At 46.6% G+C, this 25678-nt stretch overlaps 1 protein-coding gene across 1 annotated transcript in view; it reads right to left on the bottom strand.

Annotated features, from left to right (window-relative positions):
• Positions 1–24532, bottom strand: part of Liph (lipase H) — a 42684-nt gene extending 18152 nt beyond the window's left edge. Inside the window, exons 1-5 of the mRNA XM_052739883.1 lie at positions 24475–24532; positions 21820–22187; positions 19759–19867; positions 13678–13779; positions 11876–11965 (exon numbers count right to left, since the gene is read on the bottom strand). Coding sequence (XP_052595843.1) covers positions 11876–11965; positions 13678–13779; positions 19759–19867; positions 21820–22187; positions 24475–24532 — 727 coding nt within the window. The remainder of the gene's footprint in view (positions 1–11875; positions 11966–13677; positions 13780–19758; positions 19868–21819; positions 22188–24474) is intronic.
• Between the last annotated feature and the right edge of the window lie 1146 nt (positions 24533–25678).

The raw sequence follows: 25678 nt of genomic DNA, 5'->3' as shown, positions 1-25678 counted from the left end.
GTGGTTCAGTGGTTAAGGTCACGTAACTGTTCCTGCTGCTTTTGCGAAGGACCTGAGTTTGGTTTCCGACACCCATGACAGGTGATTCACAACTGCCTGTAACTCCAACTCAGGGGGATCTGACTTCCTCCTCTGGTCTCTAAGGATTCCATACACACACACACACACACACACACACACACACACACACACACACACACACACACAAACACACACACATACATACATAAATATATTTTTTATCTTTTTTAAAAATTATTTTCTCTCCCTCATTGAATAATTGTGGTTCCTTTGTAAAGGAGGGCTGGGCCTATTTTATCCACTGCTGTAGATCCTGGACACTGCCAGGCACACACGTGGGACTGGTAATTAGGACCTGGTGGGTGGTGAGGAAGTACAGCTCCCACAGACTCTGCTAAGTGCTGGAACTTCTTCCCACTCACAGTTAAATTAGAAGTTGTGTGAGGTGCTTCTGGAGTCAGTCGCTGGCTGACACTGATACCTCCAGCAGCTCCAAAGGTCAAGGGCCAAAGAGTAGTTCTTATCATGGCTGAAGTGTTCATTCATTATCAAAAGTAAAAAGGGGCTTCTGGGTAAGACAGCAGACTAGTCTCTGTGTGGTTTGGTGAAGGAGAAGATGGAGAATAAGAAAAACAGACCCCAGCTGGACGGTGGTGGTACACACCTGTGATGATAACAGTTGGGAGGTAGAAGCAGGAGGATCAGGAGTTCAAGGTCATCCTCAGATACATAGTGAGGTCAAGGCTAATCTGGGCTACAAGAAATTCTGTCTCAATAAAAGGGCGGGGGGGGGGGGGGGGGGGGGAATAGACTATTTCAAAGAGAGAAAGAAAGTGTCAGAAACTCAGAAAGAGATGTGGGCAAAAGATGAAGGGCTCACTGAAAGGTGTCAAGCTGGTCAAGCAGTGGTGGCGCACGCCTTTAATCCCAGCACTCAGGAGGCAGAGGCAGGTGGATCTGAGTTCGAGGACAGCCTGGTCTACAGAGTAAGTTCCAGGACAGCCAGGGCTGTTAAACAGAGAAACTCTGTCTGGAAAAACCAAACAAAGAAAGGTATCAAGCTGACTGTGGCTCCAACTATGGAGTCCCTGATGGGGGCTGAAGCAGAAGAGCTTCCCTCAAATCACCTGCATTAGTTTTCCCACTTTCGGCTCATCATCCCTGGTGATCTGTTCGTAGATTGAAGTGTATTTCTGTCTTGTGTGGTGTATGCTGTTCCTGTTATAACTGAGTGGTCCTGGGAAGTAAGTCCTCAAGAATAGGCTACTTAATGAGAAGTCCCCAAATAAACTGGAAAAACATCCAAACAACAGATGTACAAATCACAATACGGAATCACAAGAAACAAGAGAAATGAGGGGCAACGTGGCTCCTCCAAAAGACCGTAACTCTTCAACTACTGGGTTCAAAGCAACTGAAATCAGTAAAAATGACAAGTTAAGAAGGTCAGCAACACAGGAAAAGTCAGCACTTCAGAGTCCTGGTCAGGAAGAGGGCAAGCGCGCCAGCTCTCACTGCTCCTGCTCAGCATAGTGAGGACGTCATGGCTACGGTAATAAAAGAGAAAGAAATAAAAGGGACTCAAACACGAAAGGAAGGCATCAAAGCATGTGTATTTGCAGCAAACATGATCCTATACTGAAAAGCTGAGGCCTTCAAGATTACACCAGAAAAACTGTGAGAGCTGACGCGCACATTCAGCAAAGCATCAGAATATGAAATCCGCCTACAGAAATCAGTTGCCATTCTATACCAATAATGGCCTTGCTGAGAGAGAAATGCCATTCACAAAAGCTCCCAGAAAAATAAAATACCTAAGAATAAACCAAATCAAGGATGTGAAAGACCTCTATAGTTAAAACAATAAAGAAAGACGATGTAAAGCCCTTATGTGGATAGGTGAGATGGCTTAGTGGGCCATAGGAGTCATATCTCAACACAATACGGGCAACAGACAATGAGTTCACAGCCAACATCTTGCCAAATTGATAAAAACTCAAAACAGTTCCATTAAACTCAGAGGAGACAAGGAAGGCCACTCTCTGTTCAATACAGCGCTTGAAATCTCAGCTAGAGCAATAAGACACGTGGACGAGATAAAGGGGACACAAACAGAGAAGGAAGAAGTCCAAGGTGACCTTTCTACTGCTTCTTCACCATGGCAAGGCAACTAATAGAAGAAAGGATTTATCTGGGCTGTGGTTCAAGGTGGACTCCCGTCACCATCACAGTGGGGGACACAGGACGGCCAGCAGCGATGGTGGCTTGAACCCTAACCACAAAGCAGGGTGAGCGAGCACTGGGAATGATTTGAAGCTTCCTGGCCCCTGTAAGGTACTTCCTCTAGCCAGGCCACACCTCCTAGGCCTCCCCAAATAGCACTGACAACTGGGGATTAAGTGTTCATACACATGAGTTAATGGGGTACATTCTCAAACTCCCGAAGTACCCTTATTATCAAATGGTATTATTCTATATGAAAGACCTTAAAAACTTGAAAACTCCTACAGTTGATAAATGCATTCATCAAACTAACTGGTAAAAAAAAATTCAAAAGTTAGTAGCCTTCCTATATATCAACAACAAACCCTGATAGCTTGGCCCAAGCTATCACCATCTCAAAAGTCTGAATCAAGGGCCAAGCTTGAGTTTCCTAGGGAGCCTTAGTTCTCAGCAACACCTTCACTGAGTCACAAGATGGCGTCACTGCACAGTCAGAATGGCCACAGTTAATAAACCAGCAACAATAACAAAATGGTAGAGATGTGCTGGGAAAGGAATCTTCAGGCACTATTGGTGAGAACGAAAACTGTTGCAGCCCCCAGGGAATGCAGCCTGAGGGCTTCTCAAAAGAATGAAAATGAACGCAGGTGTGGTGGTGCCCACCTTTAACCCCAGCACTAGGGAGACAGTGAGTTCTAGGACAGCCAGAGCTACACAGTGGGACCCTGTCTCAAAAATACCAAAAGGAGAGAGAGAGAATTAACTTTTTTTTTTTTTTTTTTTTTTGGTTTTTCGAGACAGGGTTTCTCTGTGTAGCTTTGCGCCTGTCCTGGAACTCACTTGGTAGTCCAGGCTGGCCTTGAACTCACAGAGATCCGCCTGGCTCTGCCTCCCGAGTGCTGGGATTAAAGGCGTGCGCCACCACCGCCCGGCGAGAGAGAGAGAATTAAAATTGGAACTACCACTCCTGAGTATATACTCAAAGGACTCAAGTCAAAGGCAATACACCACAGATACTTGCCCATGTGTTTACTACAGCACTAGTGATTCACAACAGCCGGGACCTAATGCTAGCCTAGATGTCCTTCAGCAGATGAACAGTGAGGTGCACATACACAATGGAATTTTACTGGATGATAAATGCAAATAAAATGATGACATTTGCAGCAAATGGATACAACCGAAGAAGCCAGATTTAGAAAAACAAATTCCATGTTTTCTCTCACATGTAAACCCTAGTTGTATGTGTGGGGAGGTATGGGTGTATGGGTGTGTGTGTGTGTGTGTGTGTGTGTGTGTGTGTGTGTGTGTAGTAGAAACAGGACTGTGAGGAGGAGGAACAGATCATGTGAGAGAGGGGAAAGAGAAACAGAATTAGTATGACATAAAAACAAGAGGGGAGACATGGCAGTGAGGAGAGACGAAGGTCAGAGGGGCGGGGAGTCAGGTGCTTAGGCCATGCTTTGCTCACCTTCTCAATCTTGGGAGGTAGAAGCCATTAGTCCCCTTTTACACATGGGGAAAGCGAGGCACAGAGAACCTGAGGCCCTGTGCATGCAGGTGGCAAAGCAGGAATGTCAACCCCAAGACTCTGTGGATCTGAAGCCCGAGTTTTACTTCTCTATTACAAGTCTTTGCCTGCCGGGAACTTGGGAACTGGTTAGAAATGTCAATGTAAATTACTGCAGTCTGGCTTAAGAAACCTTCTAAACAATCTTGTTAAGTGAGGAAGTTTGAGAACCAGTGCTTTGCTGCAGATTGTAAGCTGACTGAAGTGTTTGTGGGGAGGGGAGAGGAGGGGAGGGGAGGGGAGGGGAGGGGAGGGGCAGAACGGAGGGAAGGGGGCGGGGCCGGGGAGGGGCGGGAGCATACCACAGCCTTGAGTCTTAATCATGGGCTAAGCCTGAGGTTTACCGGGAAGCCTTAATTCTTAGTGACACCTGAACTGGGCCACGGGGTGGGATCATGTTTTCTCAACCCAAGTACTATTGTGCTGTGTGAAAACACTGCGTGGAGCATTTGCAATGGTCAGCACTTTCCTGAGGGTTGGCCAAGGAACAGGGATCAGTTGACATGAAATAATAGTCTAATAGGACTAGAGGATTCTGGGGAAGGATGGGGTGCAGTTCAGAGGTGGGGCACTAATGCTAAGTGGGCGGGGGTGGGGTGGGGGGATATGCTCTAAAGAGAAGGACAACAGGTACCTAGCTGGGTGGTGCTCACCCGTGATCCCAGCACTGTGGAGGCCGAAAACGGAAGTCACTAGGGGAAAAAACGCTGCACCGGTGTTAAATATCTGCTAGGCTGACTGATTAAAATGTCTGTGTAGCTGGGCATAGTGGCGCACATCTTTAATCTCTGCATTCAGGAAGCAGAGCAGGAGGATCTCTGAGTTAGAGACCGCCAGAGAGAGTTCCAGGAGACCCTGTCTCAACAATAACAGCAGTAATAAAACTTCTGTGGTTCTGGAGAGACGTTGGGAGCCAAGATAGCTTGCGCTTTCCTTAATCTTCTTCGCGGTGTTAATTGTCCACCTCTGTGTTGGGCCTACCATCTTTATGAGTGGGCTAAAATCCTGTTTAGAATGTACAAACAGACCCCTAGGCTCCACCAACACCACGAATGTCATCAGATAACATCTGAGGCGCTAACAGAGACAGCCCTGTTTTGCTGTATTTACATTTTTTTCCTTTATTTTTCTGTGTCTGGGTGCTTTGCCTGCACGCATGGCCATGAAGCACATGTGTGCCTGGTGTCGGTGGCGTTAGAAGGGCATCAGGTCCCCTGTGAGTCCCAGCTGGATGTGAGCTACCACGGATGTGCTGGGGATCACACCTGGGTCCTTTAGGAGAGCAACCGCTGAGCCGGCTCTCCAGCCCCTCCACCAACGTATTCATAATTTTCTTTGTTCAGTCACTGTAAAACATTTCATGAGAGAAGGGAAAGGCCTCTGAGACTCCATCATTCCCTAAGGGACTGTGGCAGTTAAGGGTAATTGAGGCAGATGTCATGGCTCCAGTAAATAACCTCCCACCCACACTGCAGGCGAGAAACTGGAGTTCACTCAGTGGGCCACACATACAGGGGAGACAGGAAAGCAGGGACTCTTAAGAATGATTCTTGCAGGAATGGGAAGGAGATGAGAAAGGGGAATCAGGGGTGAGAGTGAAAGTTTTAATTGTATAACTGGATGAAGCTGTCCAACAATTAAAAAAATTAAAAGTGAACTTGATGAAACTACCATTGTGCTGGATTTGAGGAAACCTGTAGCTATCCTTCTAGGCCATGAACATTGTGTTTGGCTTCAGAGTAAACTATCTCTTACTCTCTTTGAGTGAGAGCTTAGTGATTGAATTGACAAGGAGTGCCATGTGTTCGATGCCAGGGCTACCTGGGCAGCCAGGGCCACAGAGCCAAGTCCCTATCTAAGAAAGAAAGGAGTTGGGGGAAAAGGAGGGGAAGAGACTGGAGAGCTGGCTCAGTGAAAGAAAAAATCTGTTGCTCTTCCAGAGGATCCAAGTTCAGTTCCCAGCACCCACATCAGGCAGCTCACAGCTGCCTATAACTCCAGCTCCAGAGGATCCGACACCTTTGACCTCCTCGGACACCTGCTTCTATGTGCGCACTCAAGTGCACATACACACACACTTAATATAATTTTTTTTTCTAAGAAAAGGGATGAGCCTGGGCTGTGAATCCTACGAGCATCATCTCTCTGGACTTGACCTCAGGTGGACACCAACAGACAGCAGCTGAGGTGAGTCACTCGAAGAATGAAGGCCCTTGGAAAGCATGTGGCCTGGCAGGTGGTGTCCGGGGCAGATGTGCTCAACTAGTTTCCCAGTGACTCTTCTCATTTTCAAAGTGAAATCTGAAGCCAGAAAAGCAGATTAAATAGTCAAGAAAGGAAGTGTGAGAAGAAAACTAGTGACCTGTGACTCAAGCTGAGGAGAGTGTCAGAGAAGGGACCATTGGAAGGTTAGTCTCAGTTGATGTCACAGAGAAGGGAGAATTTTACAGGGGCCAGGCTTAGTGGGCCCTAGCATGGGGGGTCGAGAGGAGGGCAGGGGTGGGGAGCAGCTTTGGGGAAGAGTGAACTAGGAAAAGTCCATGAATTCGATGTCACTGCCAGCAAAATGGTGTGTATAGAAACTGAGAACGTGGGAGTTCGTGTGAAGCATGAGGAGTTGGAAACAGAAAAGAAGCCCCTTTAATCCATGTGTCCTTCAGTGAAAGGGTGTGTGCAAAACTTCATGGGTCATCAGAGTCCCTACAGGTTATTGCTAGAAAGCAAATTAAGTTGAAATCACTGAAGAAGGAAAAAAGGGGCCCAGGGAGACAACCCAGATGGTAAATGCTTGGGAGCCTGAGGACCCGAGACCCAGAACCCACATTTTAAAAAGAGCCAGGCTTCTTGGTAGCGTGCACTTATAATTCCAGCACTTGGGAGCCAGAGACAGGCAGATTTCCAGGCTTCACTGGCCAGCCAGGCTAGCCCAATCAGAGAACCCCAGATTAATGAGAGACTTTATCTCAAAAAACGAGGGGTGGAGTGGACCTGGTGAGGTGGCTTGGTGGGCAGCAGTACTTGCTGCACAAGCCTGATAGCCTGGGTTTGATCTCCAAAACTCAAAAAGATGATGCAGTGGCACACTGCAAGATGAAGTTGGAGACAGGAGGATTACCTAGGAACTCACAGGCCAGCTAGCCCAGAATACACACGTGCAGCAGAAACGAGAGAGCAAGGAATTATCTCAAACAAGGGGGCGGAGAGTCGACTCTGCAAAGTTGTCCTCTGACTTCCACGTGCACACCAAATGTGTACACACACACACACACACACACACACACACACACACACACACACACCACCGGGGGGGGGGGGGGGGAGAGAGAGAGAGAGAGAGAGAGAGAGAGAGAGAGAGAGAGAGAGAGAGAGAGCAATGACAATAAATAATTAGAAAAACAAGGTAAACAGACCCAGAGAGGCTAGGTAACAAGGAGGGCCCAAGGGGGGACACATGGGTCTCCCTAAGAAAGGGAAATAGAAGAGAGCTTGTGGGTGGTCTAGGGGCTGGTGGGTGGGGATGGGAACATGAGCGATTGGGTTGGGAGGAGTTGATGGAGGAGGAAAATACTGAAAGAGATGACTGGAAAGGGGGAACATTTCAGGGTCAGATAGAAACCTGGTACAAGGGAAACTCCCAGGAATTTACAAGGATGACCTCAGTTAAGACTCCTAGCAACAGGGACTATGAAGCCTGAACTGGCTATCTCCTGTGACCAGGCAAGATTTCTAGTGGAGGGATTGGGACACCAACCCGGCCACATAACCTTCAACCTACAGTCTGTCCTATCTATGGGATGTGCCGGGGTAAGGGTGGCACAGAAATCGTGGGAGTTGTCAACCAATGACTGGTCCAGCCTGAGACTCATGCCATGAGGGTCAGTCCACCCCTGACACTTCCTGGAGCTCCAGGACCCAGAGGCTGGATAGAACCAAACACAACTGGAGCGGGGGAAATGTCAATGTAATGATGCCTAATAATATTCTGTTATACTTATAAATTTGATGACTCCCCAGTTGTCATCAGAGAGCCTTCATCCAGTAACTGATAGAAACAGACGCAGAGACCCATAGCCAAACATTAGGCCGAGCTCAGGGAATCCTGCTGAAGGATTGTAGGAGTCAGAGAGGTCAAGGACATCACAAGAGAACCCACAGAAACAACTAACCTGGGCTCATAAGAGCTCACAGAGACTGAATCAACAACCAAGGAACCTGCATGGGTCTGACCTAGGCCCTCTACATATGTGTGACAGCTGTGTAGCTTGGTCTATTTGTGGTACTCTTAATAGTGGGAGTAGGGGCTGTCCCTAATGTTTTGGCTCTTGGGAACCTATTCTTCATACTGGATGGATTGCCTGGCTCAGCCTAAATACAAGGGGAGGTGCTTAGTCTTACTGCACCTGGATATGCCATGCTTTGTTGATACCCATGGGAGACCTGCCCCTTTCTGAACAGAAACAGAGGAGGAGTGGATTGGAGGGGGAGTGGAGGAGGGGATGGGAGGAGAGGAGGGAGGGAAATCTGCAGTTGGGATGTAAAATAAATAAATAAATTTAATTAAAACAAAACAAGGCAATCAGCTCCTAGACCCTGTCTCAAGAAACAACATGGATGGCTCCTGAGAATGACACCTGATGAGGATCTCTGGCCTGCAAATCCACACACCGAAAAAGTAAAAAAGGAAGAAAGAAGGCCCTCAGGAAAATAGGTTTCAAAAGCCCATGCCAAGCCAGAGTCTCTCTCTCTCTCTCTCTCTCTCTCTCTCTCTCTCTCTCTCTCTCTCTCTCTCTGACTATGGATCAGGATATAGCTCTCAGCCACTTCTCCAGCACCATGCCTAGCTGCTGTTATGCTCCCTGCCATGAAGATAATGGACTATGCCTCTGAAACTGCAGGTAAGCCCCCAGTGAAATGTGCCAGTGGCTGTGGCCCTGTCAGAGCAACCACAGGTGACAATTGAGGGTCAGGTGTCAGCCCACCAGAAGAAACACTCTGATGGGTATGTCTCGCTTAAGCAAGGCTTATGAGAATACAGACTCCAGAATGTCCTTTGCTTCTGCTGTACCTTTAGTATCTGATAAAATGTATATGTATATAGGGAGTCCCCCACTACCTGCATTGTAGTATGTTTGTCTCATAAAAACATGCCGATCTTCTGGGCATCTATTTCTGTGTATTGCCAAGAAGATAAGTCCTCCTTAAACTGTATTGTCTATTGACACAGAGTTTTGATGAATAAAAATAATTCTAGGATATGTTTCCTAACTAAGGCCTATTGTTCCACAAGGCCTGTGAGACACTTCGAACCTGCTTTAGCTCACAGCTCTGGTTTATGATTTAGGAAAACATTTGAGTCCAGGAGCCAGGCTGTGCTCAAATTCCTTTAATCTTTATGCTGAGTTATGAAGTCACAGGTTTCTTGTACATCATTAGGTGAAACAAAGCTTCAAAAGAGCTTTAGATTAGACCAGATGCCTTGCTAATGGGTTTTTGGATAAATGTTTCCAATTTTTAATTCACAAGGACACACAGCTGCACTATCTGGCTAGGTTATAAATACAAAGACAGCACAATTATTGCTAGCTGGCAAATGATTAAGTCCTTGCACCCATTCCTGACCTCAATTTGAGAAAATAAATTCTGACTAGTCAAGGCTACAGAAAACAATCTGACTCTGTAGCCCCTGTGAGGGCTGCAGGTATTCTTGGATAATTAGAAGTTATACACAGGACAGAGAATACACTCTAAGTTTTAAGCATTTTGGTCATTAATTTCATGGAAAGTGCCTGGCTGAGTGGATATTACAAGATATACTGTACCTAGCTGTCTTAGAGATTTTGTTAGAGTTTTTTTTTTTTTTTTTTTTTTTTTTTTTGGTTTTTCGAGACAGGGTTTCTCTGTGTAGCTTTGCGCCTTTCCTGGAACTCACTTGGTAGCCCAGGCTGGCCTCGAACTCACAGAGATCCACCTGGCTCTGCCTCCCGAGTGCTGGGATTAAAGGCGTGCGCCACCACCGCCCGGCTTGTTAGAGTTTTTAAGCAGTGGAGAGAAAGGGAACAATGGAGCAACGAGACAGAACAACATGACGAGACATGAACAAGATCAGAGAATAAAGAAATGAAACCATCAAGAGAGAGTGCATGAGATTATTTCTCCCTAACCCCCTCAGATGAAAAAGTCTCAGTTTGCGCTACACTGTGGACTTTCCTTCTGTACCCTGGAAGCTGGTTCTTTGTGGGTTGTGATAGTAATGCTTTCTTTTATAAGACTTGCCTTGATCATGGTGTCTCTTCTCAGCAACAGAACAGTGACTGAGACAGGAGTGTGTGGAAGTTAAGACTAGCTCATCTGTAACATAAGTAGGGAGATGTTGTGTAGATCTAGGAGGAGTGACCCTAGAGGAGTTTCTGGCAGTGAGGACCAGCAAGAAGCTATGAAGCTTTCCTGGACTTAGTTCAATAGGTCTCAGGACATCTCCAACAATGCTTCCGGACAGCAGTGAGACCACCATGGCAGGAATCTAAGGTTCGATGGATCCAAGGGGCATTCATACTAGCCTCCTGGTGGCTGGGTTCTGTTCCTGCCACCAGAGTGAACTGAGAAGGACCGAATGGCAGGTGATGGCAGGGAGAGTCTAAGCAAGAATGGTCAGAGGCAGGACTCTTTCTCAGTGGATGTCACGCATGAGGTGTTATGGTGCAGCTGGAGGCTAATGATGCACAGAGATGGAAATCAAAAGACCTGGAGCTGCTGGTGTAGTTCCAAAAAGAATTGAGCCTCAACTGGGTGGTGGTGGTGCACGCCTTTAATCCCAGCACTTGGGAGGCAGAGACAGGCAGATCTCTGTGAGTTCAAGGCCAGCCTGGTCTATAGAGTGAGTTCCAGGACAGCCAAGGCTATACAGAGAAACCTGTCTAGGAAAACAAAACAACAAAACAAAACAAAACAGGAAACAGGGCCCATGGTTGTGTTGGCTCTCAGGGTGGGCCATAGAGTGCCGCTACGACATCAGTGTTCCTGTTTCTGGCGCTCAGTTCAGCCCACACAGGAGATAGTGAAGGGCAAACTGGGACCAAGAGGGCATGAGGCATCTGGGCCAAACCCGACTGAGGTAAAACCCAACAGGCCAGTATGCCTTCCTGCTCCTTAGGACTTCCTCTAGCAGATACCGTGGTGTCAGTGACAATGCAGGGGATACATGTCATCACTCTGTCGCACAGGACAGAATTTGGATGCTCAGTCATATGGTTAAGCCCACTTAAGTCATGTCAGCTGGATCATTTTCAAACACTTTGCTATTCCAATGTGGCCCTATACGGACGTCATTTTGTACAAACCATCTTTAGCTTTTTTCAACTGTGTGAATGTGGTATGTTAGTGTATATGCACATGGAGGTGTGCATATTCCAATGCGTGCAGGCTCCTGGGGGTCAGAGGCGGACAGCGGGGGTCCTGCTCTGTCATTCCTCACCTATTCCTTTGAGGACACAGGGTCTCTTGCCGAATATGGCCCTAGGCGGGCATCCGGAAAACCTCAGTGGTCCTCCTGCCTCGGGCTCCCACAGCCTTTCGTGTGGGTAGTGGCATCTGAGCTCAGGCCATTGTGCTTGGGCAGTGAGCATGCTTACCCCCTGAGGCAGCTCCCAAACCTCCAGAGCATCCTTGTTCTAGAAGCTTTTCAAGACGACTTTCCTTTCTCTAGCAGCAGTGAGGAATAAGAGCACTTAGGGAGGACCCGATTCTGACTCTGCCCCTCATCTCACCTTTAGGCTGCCCTCCAACTTCCTATTTGTGTTTTGTGATATATAGTTCTGCCACCTCTGTTTTTTTCAGGCCGTCTGTTTTCTATTCACAATGCCCATTGATAGCAGGTAATTTATGGTTGATTTTTGTTTTGTTTGTGAGACAGGACCTCATGGCTGTGCTTGAACTCCGGATCCTCCTGCCTCCACCTCCCCACTGCTGGTGTTACAGGTATGTATCATCACACCTGCTAGTATCAGATATTTTAATATGCCTTTCCAAACTACTGTCTTACAAAGGATAACGTATGACACTTACCTCCAAATATTGTCTTTGGGCAGCCTGGTTGATCCAGTCCTCCATTCGGGTAGAAGTCTATGTGTCCTAGCGGTTCCTTGTAGCCAAGTGCTAAAAGAGAACACACAAGGCTTACATGGGGACCGTGCACATCATGACGTCCACCTGCCTGCAGGGTTAGGCAGGGGCGGTGGTGTTGTGGTTGCCATCACGGCCCTTATACCTACTTAAAGGTCTTGCCCAAAGCTGTGAGCTAGTGCGTTAGAAAGCAGCAAGCAGATTGCATCAGCTGAGCACACAAAGGGTGATGGAATGGAATCCCATCTGGACTCTGGGCACTTGGCCCTGTAGGGCTGACAGGATGGCCTAGGGTTTCTTCTTTACTTTTAGTCAGAGCCCTCTAATTGTCATGAGATTCCTAAACTTCTATTTATATTGTATAAATCTTCACAAAATGAAATAGGAAACAATTCATTTTTACTTAGTAGATAAAGTCTTAAAATTTTTGGACCTGATCTAGAGATGGCTCAGTGGTTAAGAGCACTGGCTGCTCATACAGAGGAGCTGGGCTAGGTTCCCAGCACCCACATGGTGGCTCCAAACTACCTCCAGTGGTTGTAACTGTAACTCCAGTCTCAGGGGATCCAATACCTTCTTCTGGCCTCTTTGGGCATCAGGCACACACGTGGTACACAGATACACATGCAATCAAGACACCAATACAAATAAAAATAAAAGAACAAAAATAAAAATGTTGGCCCTAAGCCAGGTGTGGTGGCTCACACTTGTAATACCTGCACTTAGGAGGCTTAGGCAGGGGGATTGCTATGAGCTTGAAGCCAGCTTGGGCTAAAGAGTGAGACCCTGCTTCAAACAAACACACTGGGATCTAACACAATAAAAAGGACTGGAAACACTTTTAAAAATGGGTACCTAGAAATGTAACAACTTCATTTTCTCTAGCCATACAAACCCCAAAAATAATTAGAAAATGTTGGTTAACATAGGAGCTGGGGGGTGGTGGCACATGCCTGTAATCCCAGCCTTCGGGAGGCAGAGATAAGCAGATCTCTGTGAGTTCGAAGCAAGCTTGGTCTACAAAGGGAGTTCCAGGACAGCCGGGCTGTTACACAGAGAAACCCTGTCTCAAAAAACAAACTCAAACAAAAAGGGTTAACATGGAACCAGGTGTGATGGTCCATGCTTATAATCCAGCAACCTGGAGGCTGAGACAAAAAGGTTGACAGTTTATAACCAGCCTCGGCTGCACAGTGGCAGCCAACCTGGGATACATAGCCAGAGTCTCAGAAAAGAAATAAATGTTTATATATACATATGTGCATGCATGTGTTATGTGCAGCCTATTGCAGTAATTGTGATAATAGTTTTCATATTTTGAGACTCCAGGTGTCAGCTGGGCATCTCATACACCAAATAGCAGATAAGAAACCGGCATGTTGAGAGGCAGAAATGATCTGGAAGATCTACAAAGAGTCAGGAGTAGGGCAGAGGTGCTCTGGGTGGGGAGACACAGCACTCTCAGCACAGGAGAATAAGAGAAAAGTCAGGCCACCCTGGAAACTGTTCATCTGAAGCCAACTGTCTGTGTATAGACAGACCAACCTGGCTTTAATTGGACTTGATCACTTTGGAAAACCGGGTGAGAGAAAGGGAAATCATGTCTGCTTCATCGTCAGGTCCTGGGCCTAGATCCCCCGCCAGTGGTGCTGGACCCCCCTACCCACATGGAGGAAAAGATAGCATCAGGGAATGGGAGGAGGAGACTGTGCTCTTGGGGTCAGGAATCCACAAAGGAGTGTTACCGTCTGTGTCGGAGTGGATGACGTCGATGAACTGTGCATCGCTGGGATCTAATCTGTCCTCAGCAGGTCTCCCATTGAACAAAGGGCCCGCAGGGTCAAGACCTAAAAGACAAGGCAGAACAGCTTGGCAGCCCCACTCCGTGAATCACCGAAGCTGTCTTTGATCCCTCCCGGAGAGGATGGCTCACAGGCTGGCTGCAGGGCGTGCTTGGGTGAGTAATTGCTAGCATCCCCCAGGACAACCGTCCACAGCCTGTAGCTTTTTTCCCACAGTGTGGATGGTTACCCTGGCAATGGCTCTGAGAACAGCAGGCAGGCTGCATGAGGAGCCCCAGCTGGAAAAGAGCCCCACAGGTGAGGTCATGGGGGGTAGAAAGGCTCCTGCGGCAAAAACCATCAGAGAGCATGAAAGAGGAAAAGGTAGCTCTGGGAATTAAACCCTTATGCGTGAAGCTACATCCATCTACATCCCCAGCCCTTGATTTTAAGACAAAGCCCCATCATATAGCCCAGACTGTCTTGAATTAGCGATGTAGCCCAGGCTGGCCTCTAATTGGATATCCATCTGCCCCAGTTTCATGTGTGCTATTAAATTAAAGGCATTAATTAAATTAAGGCCTTAAATTAAAGGCACCCATAACCTCTCTGGTCCTCCCCATTTTAGGGATTTCAGAAACCCTACTCAGGTCCACTTTCATTCATTTACTCACTCATTTGAAACACATCACAAAACCAGGAGGCAGCAGGTGGCCAGTATGATTCCATTCTACAGGTGACCGCTCCTGAGGCCCAGAGAACTCAAGCATCGTGGCCAGAGCCTGGCTCCAGAGTACAGCCCCCTCCATCCGCCTCGCCCGTGGTCTCTCAGCACCTAGCTGGGCCAACTCAGCAGGAAGTCATGAAACTCCCTAGAGAGCTAGGTTTGGAAGAGCATGCCACACTACAGATAAGGCAGAGCAAATGCACCCCATAATGCCTGAACTGATGTCTTGGTCTTGGTCGGTATTGACTGGGTTTCATTACCACAGCAATGAAACACCTGGAAAATCTGGGGAACCACCCTTGGGGTTCTGGAACTACAAAATGAGAACTTACAAAGTGGAGCGTGAGGAAAGCCCCAGTGACTAGAACCCTGTGCAGAGAGGGTTTCAAGGGCGTCTTCCTTGGAGGTTTAACCTGTTAATATCATTTTATGTTTAGGTTCACTTTACTCTTCTTTTAGGTGCTGGAGAATGAAGCCAGGACCTCACGCACGCTAAGCATTGAGGACATCTCCTCTTCCCGTGTTCCACACACAATCTAAGAGACAGATAGCACCTTTGCTTCGGTTTCCTGTTTTCTTCCCTCCCAATGTCCTGTGATCCCTTGAAACATTTCTTCGCCTCCTTCCTTTCCTTACTCCTCCACCCCCAGCCTTCTTCTGTCCGCTCCAACTGAAACTGGTGTAGGAGGGCATGAGGAAACACCCAGTCACGCAAGGAAAACAGGTGCCCTAAACACAACAGCTCTTAACACAGTAGGGAAAGACTCCACAGCCTTGGAAAGAATTTACCCAGAATCCTCCCCACCACCACCATCGGCCCCATCAGTCAACACCAACCACTTCCTTCGCAAAAAATAGAGTGAGTACCCTGGCTTGCAGCCTCCCGTAGATCTAGATAAAACATTTAGCTGGGGTATTGAGAGGGGTGGGAGTGCTAGCCACACACCAGGACTTATGAAATGGAGGTAAAATTATGGTCCAGAACGTGAACCCATATTTGTAATTGAAAGTTTCTAGCAGTCACCTAAAATGTGTGTGTTGCATGCATATGTATATGTATATTAGTGTGCCTGTGTGTCTGTGTGTTTATGCCTGTGTGTCTATGTCTGTGTCTGTGTGCACACGGAGTCCAGAGGCTGACATTGCTTGTCTTCCTTTATCCCCCTCCACTTTATATATTAACGTAAGGCTGCTCACTTGAATCCAGTCTAGTCCAGCTTGCCAGCTTGCTCCAAGGATCCTTTCTCTGCCATCCCAATGCTGGGATTATAGACAAGCCACACACACACACACACACACACACACACACACACACACACACACACACCTGGCATTTATATCGGTGCTGAGGATCTAAACTCTGGCCCTCATACTTGCTCAGCAAGTGCTTTTATCTGCTGAGCCATCTCCTAGCCTAAAATGCTTTTAAAACAAACAAGGACTTGATTTTAAGACTATGAAGGGAGCTGGAGAGAAGGCTCAGCAGTTAAGAGCACTGGCTGCTCTTCCAGAGGTCCCGAGTTCAATTCCCAGCAACCACATGGTGGCTCACAACTATCTATGATAGGATCTGATGTCTTCTTCTGGCATGAAGGTAGACATGCAGCACACTCATACATAAAAATAAAAGAGTATGAGGACTATGGGGCTGAAGAGATAGCTCAACAGAATGCTGCTCTTCTGAAACTGGCCCAGGTTCAGTTCACAACCAGGGGATCTGATGCCCTCTTCTGGTACCTGCACATACACGGCACTGGCATACACACACACACACACACACACACACACACACACACACACACACACACACACAATTTAAAACAAAAGAACACAAGGCTGGGGACATGGCTCAGATCATAGAGTGCTTACTTTATATGCAGTGATGCCCTGGATTCAATTCCCAAAACACAAAATATTAAATTAAAAAATTAAATTTTAGTTGGGTGCGGTGGCGCACGCCTTTAAACCCCAAACTTGTGAGGCAAAGGCAGGAGGATCTCTGTGAGTTTGCTGACAGCCTGGTCTACAGAGCGAGATCCAGGACAGCCAGGGCTACACAGAGAAACCCTTGAAAAACAACAAAACAAAAAATTAAATTTTAAACCAGACCTGGGAGAACTTAAGAAGCTAAGACAGGAATATCTCAGATTCAAGGCTAGCTTGGGAGTACAAGTGAGTTCAAAACAAGCCTGGGCTACAGAGGCACATCCTTTCTCAAGAAGACAAAAAAAGTGTGTCCTGGATGGTTCAGTGGGTAAAGGCACATGCCAGCCTGCCAGCCTGAGTTCAAGCCCAGGACTTACACAATGTAGGAGATCTGACTCTGTGAACTGTCCTCTGACTTTTACATACACGCTGTGCCCACACACATGCACTCACACACACACACATATACACAAACATAATATATAGAAAATAAAAAAATATTCTATATGTTTATAATTAAAACCAGTTAATATTTTAGTTAAATATTAAATACAATAATAAATTAAACATTTGATTATTTTAGCTATAAAATAGAAAATATTGGGCCGGGCGGTGGTGGCGCACGCCTTTAATCCCAGCACTTGGGAGGCAGAGCCAGGCGGATCTCTGTGAGTTCGAGGCCAGCCTGGGCTACCAAGTGAGTTCCAGGACAGGCACAAAGCTACACAGAGAAACCCTGTCTCGAAAAACCAAAAAAAAAAAAAAAAAAAATAGAAAATATTACTTAAAAATTAAAAATAATAGACAGGACAAAAACCAGCCAGGTTTGGTAGATCACACTTGTAACCCCAGCACTTAGGAGACTGAGGCAGGAGGATTGCCATGAACTTAAGGCTAGCCTGAGCTTAGTGGGTTTCTAGGCCAGCCTAGGCTGCAGAGAGAAACCCTGTCTCAACTGAACAAAATAAAACAAAACGAAAATAATGAATCTTACTTAACCCAGTATGTCTAAAAATTGTTGTGTCAATGTAATCAATGTTACATTTTTTCCTCTGAAGCTTAGCCTTCAAAAACCAGTGCATAGTCTGCACCAACAGCCCATCTCTGCACTGGCTGCATTTCAAGTGTCCAGTGGCTACATGTAGCTAATGGCTGCTATATTGTTTCTCAAAGGGTGCTGATCAGACCCCCTGTATCTGCTGGTTCAAAGTACAGACTCCTGATCTTGGGAAGTTATTCAAAGCACAGCCTGGGCCTGGCATACGTAAGACTCAGGATTCATCCCAGTACCAAATGTATGAATGAATGTACGAATGAGTGAATGAATGAATGAATGAACGAATGAATGAGAAGTCAAACCAAAAATATGCCTGGAGAATGGAGCACAAGGGAGGAAAACGGCCAAGGGAACAGGGTGAAGGGCCAGGCAGGGTCAGGCCCGACCTAGCCTTGTCTCAGGAAATAATAGTGACTTGTGTCCTTAGGTGACAGAGCACATTCCCACCCCGTGATCCAGTGAGCACAGTCAATCAAGGAAGGATACTGGGACAGAGATTTCCCCTGAGACAGATGGGACTACACTTGAGGCTCAAAGGTGATGAGAACTGGGGACATCATGGAGGTTGCAAATTGACTTGTGGACCAGAAGTTGAGTCCAGGTCACAAGGCAGGTCACAGGGGCCTGGAGGAGCAGAAAACCTGGCGTGGGGAATTTCCACTGCAGTTCACAGCAGTTGGGAGGACCGAGTGTCAAGAGGCACCGAGGGAACACGGCATGTGGGTAGAACAAAACACTTGGCCAAAGGGTAGACTTGGCCCAGTTCTTCCCAGCTCTGTGGTCAGTGATATGAAGTTGGCAGCTTGGGATTAGTCACTACAAAGGAAATCACAGAAACCAGCAATTGCTGGAAGTCGACACCCTCCACCCTCCCCCACTTCAGCCCAGCATTGGAAAGAAACAGTCCCATCTACCAGAAAAGGGACTCCTAGGGTGCGGCCAGTCCAAGCCAGCTGCCCTTTCAAAGTGTGAGGATTCTCTCTCTGTCTCTCTCTCTCTCTCTCTCTCTCTCTCTCTCTCTCTCTCTCTCTCTGTCTCTCTCTCTGTCTCTGTCTCTTTGTCTCTCCCTCTCTCCGTCTCTGTGTGTGTGTGTCTCAGTCTCTGTCTCTCTCTTTCTCTCTTGTAAAGACACATTGATTTTTTAAAATATAGTGATAATACTTTCTGAACTTTTAAAACTACTTTGTTTCCCTAGGAAAGTGTAAGTTAGATAACTGAGGCAGCCTTGGCCTTTGTGAAAAGTGAGGAAAAAACAAACAAACATCCAGGACAAACTTTGGGAAGCAATGCCAGCCAATGGGGTGAGGGAGTGGGTATTGGGGTGGTGAGGTTACTTTTAGAATTCCTAGCTGCTCCCCCAGCTGCATGACCATGCATGCTCTGTCCAGTAGCCAGGCAAGGTGCTCAGTCATCCTAGGGCCTTACATCCTATGTAATCCATGCGCTGCATGGTCTCGTATCTATACGCATGCGTGGTGTAGCTAGTAAGCACATATGTGCATGTGCGGGGGTTTGGGAGTGGGGAACCTATAAAAGTGGGTTCCACCCATTCTTTCCCTCTCCTCCTGCATGGTCATTCCACAGGCCGATGCATATCTCCTCTCTATTCCCCTAATAAACTCTTACAGTGGGTTTTGTTGTACCTTATGGCTTTTCTCACACAGTAAACAGCGCCGCTTAATAAATAACAGTTACTGCCCCCCAAATACATGTTTTGAGTCATTTATATTTCCTCTCCTTCCACAGACTTCTATCCTACAGGCCCCCTACATTTAAAACCCTGGCGTGAGGATGATTCCTGGGAAAGGTGAATGATGAATTCCTGCAAGCTGGGGCAACCCTCAGCCCTGTGAGTAGCTGTGGAAAATTCCTAAGCTCCAGGCAAGAGGTCCAGAAAGGGAGGCTTTGTCCTGTAGGGTTTGACTTGCTGCAGTTTGGGGTGTTTTCACTCCGAGTCGCCAGAAAGCTGATATTTAGACAGTCAGTCAGGCCCAGCCGCCAAAATTCCCGACTCCTTTCCCTTCTGTGAGCCTGCAGCCATGCCTGGTGAGTTCTAGTTACATAGTTCAGGCCACCTGAATTAACCCAAGGAAGAAGGCTCTCTGGGCACAGATCAAATCCCCGTGGGACATTGCTGGGGGGTGGAGGGGGTTACTGTAAGAGAAATAAAGTCACCACCAAACTTTCCTGTGACATACACAATTTGCAAAATGCACTACATATATTTTATTAAGTCATAGGTTGAGGTTAATATTATCTGGACCTTACTAACTGGGAGAACTTGTTTCAAACTCTGGTGCCCAGGTGAGACCCTGGTCACCGATAGGAACCTTACCTGTGATTCTCCCCAGCTTCCCAGCATACATTTCTCCAACAAATCCAGATATGTGTGCTCCTAGACTCACTCCAATCATATAAATGTTGTCCAGAGAAGCTCCTTTGGCCTAGAATTTCATTAATAATTTGTGTGAGTTCAAGAAATTGCCGACACTTGCAGAGCTTTCCTAGCTGTTTACTTGGGAAAAAATTCTTAAGTACTTCGTATCTATTGTCTCACTCTGACTCTTTTGCGGGTGGGTGGGTATGCATACACATTTATACACTTACGTATGGTCAAAACGTCACATGTCGGGCTAGAGAGATGCTTCAGTGGTTAAGAAACATTTGTTGCTCTTGCAGAGGAGCCAGGTTCAATTCTCAGCACCCAAAGAGGAGCTCACAATTGTATTTAACTCAGTTCCAGGGGCTCTGATGCCTCCTTCTGACTTCTGTAGGCACCAGGCATACACATGGTATACATATATACATGCAGGCAAAACACCTGTATATATATTTTAAAAGAATAAATAAATCTTCCCTCTTAAGTTAGATATCTCCTTCAATTGCTCCCCACCTTATTTTTTGAGACAGGATCTCTCACTGAACCTGGAGTTAGCTGACTTGCTTAGACCAGCCAGCAAGCCCAGGGTCTTCTCTCTCCCTTTCCCGGGTCTGGGATTACAGATATGCACTGCACACTGCTGTGCCCAGATTTTTCACGTAGGTTCTGGGGGTTGAACTCAGGCCTTCGTATTTTCACGTCAAGTATTTATCAACTGTGCCAACTCCTTAGCCCCTACTGTCTCATTTAAATGCCACAAGAGGGCTGGAGAAGTAGCTCAGTGGTGGAGAGCTTGCCTCATAGGTTATAAGCGTTCAATCCCCAGCCTGGCACAAAATGAGGAACCTTTACGGCATCCTGAAATGCTGATTCTACTACTTTAATTCGCAGGGGAGGGAACTGAAGCCCAGAGTTGAAGTCATCTGGCCCAAGTAAAGCAGTTGAGCAGCGTGCAGAGCAGGATTTAAACCAGCCTAACCCCAAACTTGTGTTTCTCGGTGTCTCCATTCCTGACTCTGCTGGTCCTCGAGCAGGGACATCTTTAGGGATTCCAGATCAGGGAGGGGATGATAAAGCATTTTGGTGGAGTCGCCATCTCAGGGGAAGGAAAAGTGGGGGAAGGGAGAGCACACTGGATGACAGGCTGGATAGCTGGCTCTGAGCCACCCAAATACTACCTGCTTGCTGAGGAGCTCATGTACAACTCATCACCACCAGCCACAGTGGTCCTTGTGTGGGAGTCTCTCTGAATGCTCTGACTTCACGCAATGTTTTTGTTATTGTTAGAAAGGACAGCTCTGCTGAGTGGTGGTGCACACCTTTAATCCTTGGGAGGCAGAGGCCGGCGGATGTCTGAGTTCGAGGCCAGCCTGGTCTACAACAGAGTGAGTTCCAGGTCAGCCAGGGCTACACAGAGAAACCCTGTCTTTAAAAAAGAAAGAAAGAAAGAAAGAAAGAAAGAAAGAAAGAAAGAAAGAAAGAAAGAAAGGAAGGAAGGAAGGAAGAAAGAAAGAAAGAAAAAAGAGAGGGGGTGGGGGATGGGGGCAGCTCATGAGATTACTCACTAGATAAAAGCTAAGGCCCTGCCTTGAGAGGCCTTCTAACAACATTGACTGTGTCATTGGACCATGTGTTTTCATTGTGGTTTGGAGTAATCTGGACATTAGTCTCTGGTCGAAGGAGGTCCAGGCATTTAAACCAAGAACTCTGGGCAGAGCCTCTCCTACTCAAAGACACCTTCACAGTAGCTGCAAGATGCTGCTCCTGTCACGAGACCTTTGGTCATCATCTACAGAAGATTGTGAGGACATAAAATCTACAGCATTTACATGGACATTGCCCTGTACCCCTTCCTTGTGAAGTGGACAATCTGCGCAGCCATACCCTCTTCCCTGGGTTTATTCAGACTTGCACAATGTCTGAATAAAAAACAACCCACCATCTAACTAGGAGATGCCTTTTGGCTTTAAGCTTCCAAACAAGCAGCCAGGGGCATCTAAGAGGAGTTTGTCTTACCAACATCTCGTCGATAAATTCCTTCAAAATAAAAGCTACTTTTCTGGTCTTGCCTGAGGCGTGGGTGTATATCACAGTTGTCGCTCCTCGATTCCAATCAACAACCACCACGTTCATCTCTTGTACATTGAGCAAACTCTGTACCAACTCTTCCATCCAAACTGGAGGGGAGCCTGTTGGCCGGAAGCCATGGATAATGAAGGTGGTTTTCTTAGTCACATTTAAGCTCCCCAGAGCTGTGGAGTTGATGAGTTGTGCACAGATCTGATTTCTCTGTGTGTAGAGCATCAGTCTCACATTTAATCCTGTACCAACCACTGCACTGTGGAAGCTCAGTCTGGTGAAGGATGGGCATGTTTCATCCGTGTCTGGAAATAAGAATTAGATGGCATCATTCAGTGCCTCCTAAGCAGGGCATCAAGCAGAAAAGTGTTATGATTCGCTCCTCGGGGCTCTTACGTTCCTCACAGCACTTTTCAAGGGCCTAGATCTACCTACATGAAGTTGAAAAGTCATACTTGATCACGCATTTCTAAGTAACAATTTCTCCAGACATCTTTCTCTAGACTCTTTCAAGGTCAAAACCACAAGTTAGCTCAAGGAAGCCTTCCACAATCCTCCCAGCCATAAGCATATCCTCACTCCCTGATTCCCTAAGCACCTGTGTGTACTTACAGCACAATGAAATCCCTTTCAAGGATGTATTCTGGGTGTTGTGTATAGGTGTGTCTGTCCCGGGAAAGCCCGTGGAATGGTAATTTCTAACCTGTGTGTCCTCAGAGAGACAGAACACAGCAGAAGAGTCATCGACTGAGTCTCCATGGTCTCTTGTGCAGCACCCTCAGCGGGACAGTGGTCAGTGTGTGTGCCCTGCCCTGGGCACCTGAAACTGCAGGCCCTGGTTCTGGGCCCTTCTCTTAGCTCCTCAAGCTCTCCTGTCAGGCCTTCATGTTGTAGAATATTAGTTGAAGATATGTTACATTTGTTTATGCTGTGCAACATTTAATGATGCAAAGATGTTTTGTATTCTCTTATGATGCATTTATTTAACTCTGTGAAGCTGTGTTACTTTGCCTGTCTAAAGCACCCAATTGGTCTAATAAAGAGCTGAATGGCCAATAGCAAGGCAGGAGAAAGGATAGGCAGGGCTGGCAGGCAGAGAGAATAAATAGAAGGAGAAATCTGAGAGAAGAGATCAAGGATCGAGAAAGAAGAGTTCAGCCACCCAGCCACACAGCCAGACACGGCATAAGAAGGAAAGAAAAGATATACAGAAATAGAGAAAGGCAAAAGCCCAGAGGCAAAAGATAGGGGGGATAATTTAAGTTAAAAAAAAAAGCTGACTAGAAATAAGTCAAGCTAAGGCTGGGCATTCATAAGTAAGAATATGTCTCCTCCATGAGTTTATTTGGGAGCTGGGTAATGGGCCCCCAAGGAGAAAAGAACAGAGTATCAAAGAGTAAAATAAAAAACCAGCAATACCTCTGCCCTGCAGGACAGCCTTTGAAGGGAGTTGGACTCGAGGAAGACACAGTAGAAATCTGGAAGATCTTTTTGTTGTTGAGACAGGATCTTAATATGAAACCCATATTAAGCAAGTCTGGCTTTAGACGTACTACGTAGCCCAATCTAGCCTCAAATTTGCAGTCCTCCTATCTCACCCTCCTAAATTCATAGTAGGATAGCTGTGTCCTACCATGCCTGGCTTGGAGCATCTGACTGGGAATGTCACTCAGTGGGAAAGTGCTGTAAGACTGCTTTCGGTCACTAGGAAATAGTAACAATGTAGTAGAGAAACTGAGCTAGGCCTTGCTTGGTCACCACTATGTGGTACTGCAGAAGGACAGGTGAACTTTCTACGCCTGTAACAACAGAGGATGGAGAGGCCACAGCGTCACTGTTCCAGTGCTGACATTGGAACTGGAACCCAGCTGTGACAGAGAAACTGATTAATATAAAAATGAGAAACATGATCTGTCTTTCTGACAAAGGATCACTATAATAAATAGCGTAGGAAGGCTATGGGACTGCTCTCGATTAAAGGATTCCAGAGACAGGATACACTAGTGCATTACTTCACCCTAGGGTAGGTCTTGTGGTGGAAGGAAAAGTGCAATAAAATAAACTAAGTCAGCTGGAAAATTGGTATCTACACAATCAGGTGAAAGTGCGGCCTCAGCTTTCAAGTCATGGAGACAGACAGCCACACTGTGGTTACTGTGGTGGTTTGAATAAGAAAGGCTCCCTAAGGCTCATACATTTGAATGCTTAGTCATTGGGGAGTGACTCTTGTAGGAATTTAGCAGAGTTGCCATCTCTGGGGTAGACATTGAGTGAATAGTTGTTTTCTAGAAGTATTTTGACCTTGACAAATCATTGTGGAAAACAGTAAAGAATCTTTGTGGAAAACAGTGATTTCCAGAATTGTTTTTCTGAAGGGGCGTTGCAGTCTTTGCACGATGTTGGTCACAAGATGCCTCTGGCACACCTGAGGCTCTTGGCTTATTGTGTGTTACAAACTACATACAATAATGGACTAACGTCATGAGGGCATGTGATGTTTTCCTTTAGAGAAACATATAGATTAGATAGGACCTTGATATGAGGAAATACTTTACCCCAAAAACAACTTTGTGTAACAAACAATAAACATACCTTTGTAGAGCTGTTCAGGGTTCAGTTTATCAGAGCTTTGACCTTCCTGCTGCCACATGGGCCTTAAAATTCATCTTGGAGAGACTTTTTTTTTTTTTTTGAGACAGGGTTTCTCTGTGTAGTTTTGGTGCCTGTCCTGGATCTCGCTCTGTAGACCAGGCTGACCTCAAACTCACAGAGATCTGCCTGGCTCTGCCTCCCGAGTGCTGGGATTAAAGGCGTGAGCCACCACTGCCCGGCTTGGAGAGACTTTTTTCTTCAACCAACCCATTCAACACAAAACACTCTGACAGGCACTATTTGAGAAGAGATTAGGAGATGTGGCCTTGTTGGAGTGGGTGTGGCCTTGTTGAAGGAAGTGTATCACTGGGGGTGAGTTTGGAAGTTTCAAAAGCCCAGCCTCTCTCTCTCCTCTCCTCCCCTCTTCTCTCCTTTCCCCCTCCTCCCTCCCCCTCCCCTCCCCTCCCCTGTCCTCTCCTCTCCTCTCCTCTCCTCTCCTCTCCTCCCCTCCAACAGATCAGGATGTAGCTATCAATCATTTTTCCAGCACCATGCTGCCATGCCTGTCACCATGCTCCCCGCCATGATGATAACAGACCAACTTCTCAAACTGTAAGCCAGCCCCAATTAAACACTTGACTTAGAGGAGTTGCTGTGGTCATGGGGTCTCTTCACAGCAGTAGAACACTGACTAAGACATCATAAAAGAGAAAATCCCAATGCTTAGAAAATATAACTAAAGCATTCAGAGGTAAAGGGACAAATTTACTGACAAATGATTCAGAAAATACAGATAGATAGCTAACTGATAATGAAATATGTGTGTCAAAATGTTAAGAATAAACCAATCTGGGGCTGCAGTGTGGGCAGCGGTTGAGCACAGCATGTTCAAGGCCCAGGGAGTTCCACAAAGAACCAAGAAGTAAATCTGTGCAAAGGTTTGTTGCTGTCCTGTTTACTCCCTTATTCTTGTAGCTTTTCTAAAAATGTTCAGTTATTTATATGTATATATTATATGAGGTAAATGAAGAGTTCTGGGGTCCTTGGGTTTGGAATTGGACGGAATTTGACTCTTGCAGTAGTACATAATGCTTTGATCAAGAGCTGCTCTGGGAGGCCTTGGCGAGCTCCTCAGAGGTGGAACACACATGCATCGGTAGGGCCCTGCAGCCAACTCCAGCCACCAAGAAACAAAAGGCAAAAA

The sequence above is a fragment of the Peromyscus californicus genome, unplaced genomic scaffold (genome assembly GCF_007827085.1).
Source record: "Peromyscus californicus insignis strain IS unplaced genomic scaffold, ASM782708v3 Scaffold_16__1_contigs__length_79575227, whole genome shotgun sequence".
NCBI classification, from domain to species: domain Eukaryota; kingdom Metazoa; phylum Chordata; class Mammalia; order Rodentia; family Cricetidae; genus Peromyscus; species Peromyscus californicus.
This window is presented reverse-complemented; position numbering and strand designations above follow the sequence as displayed.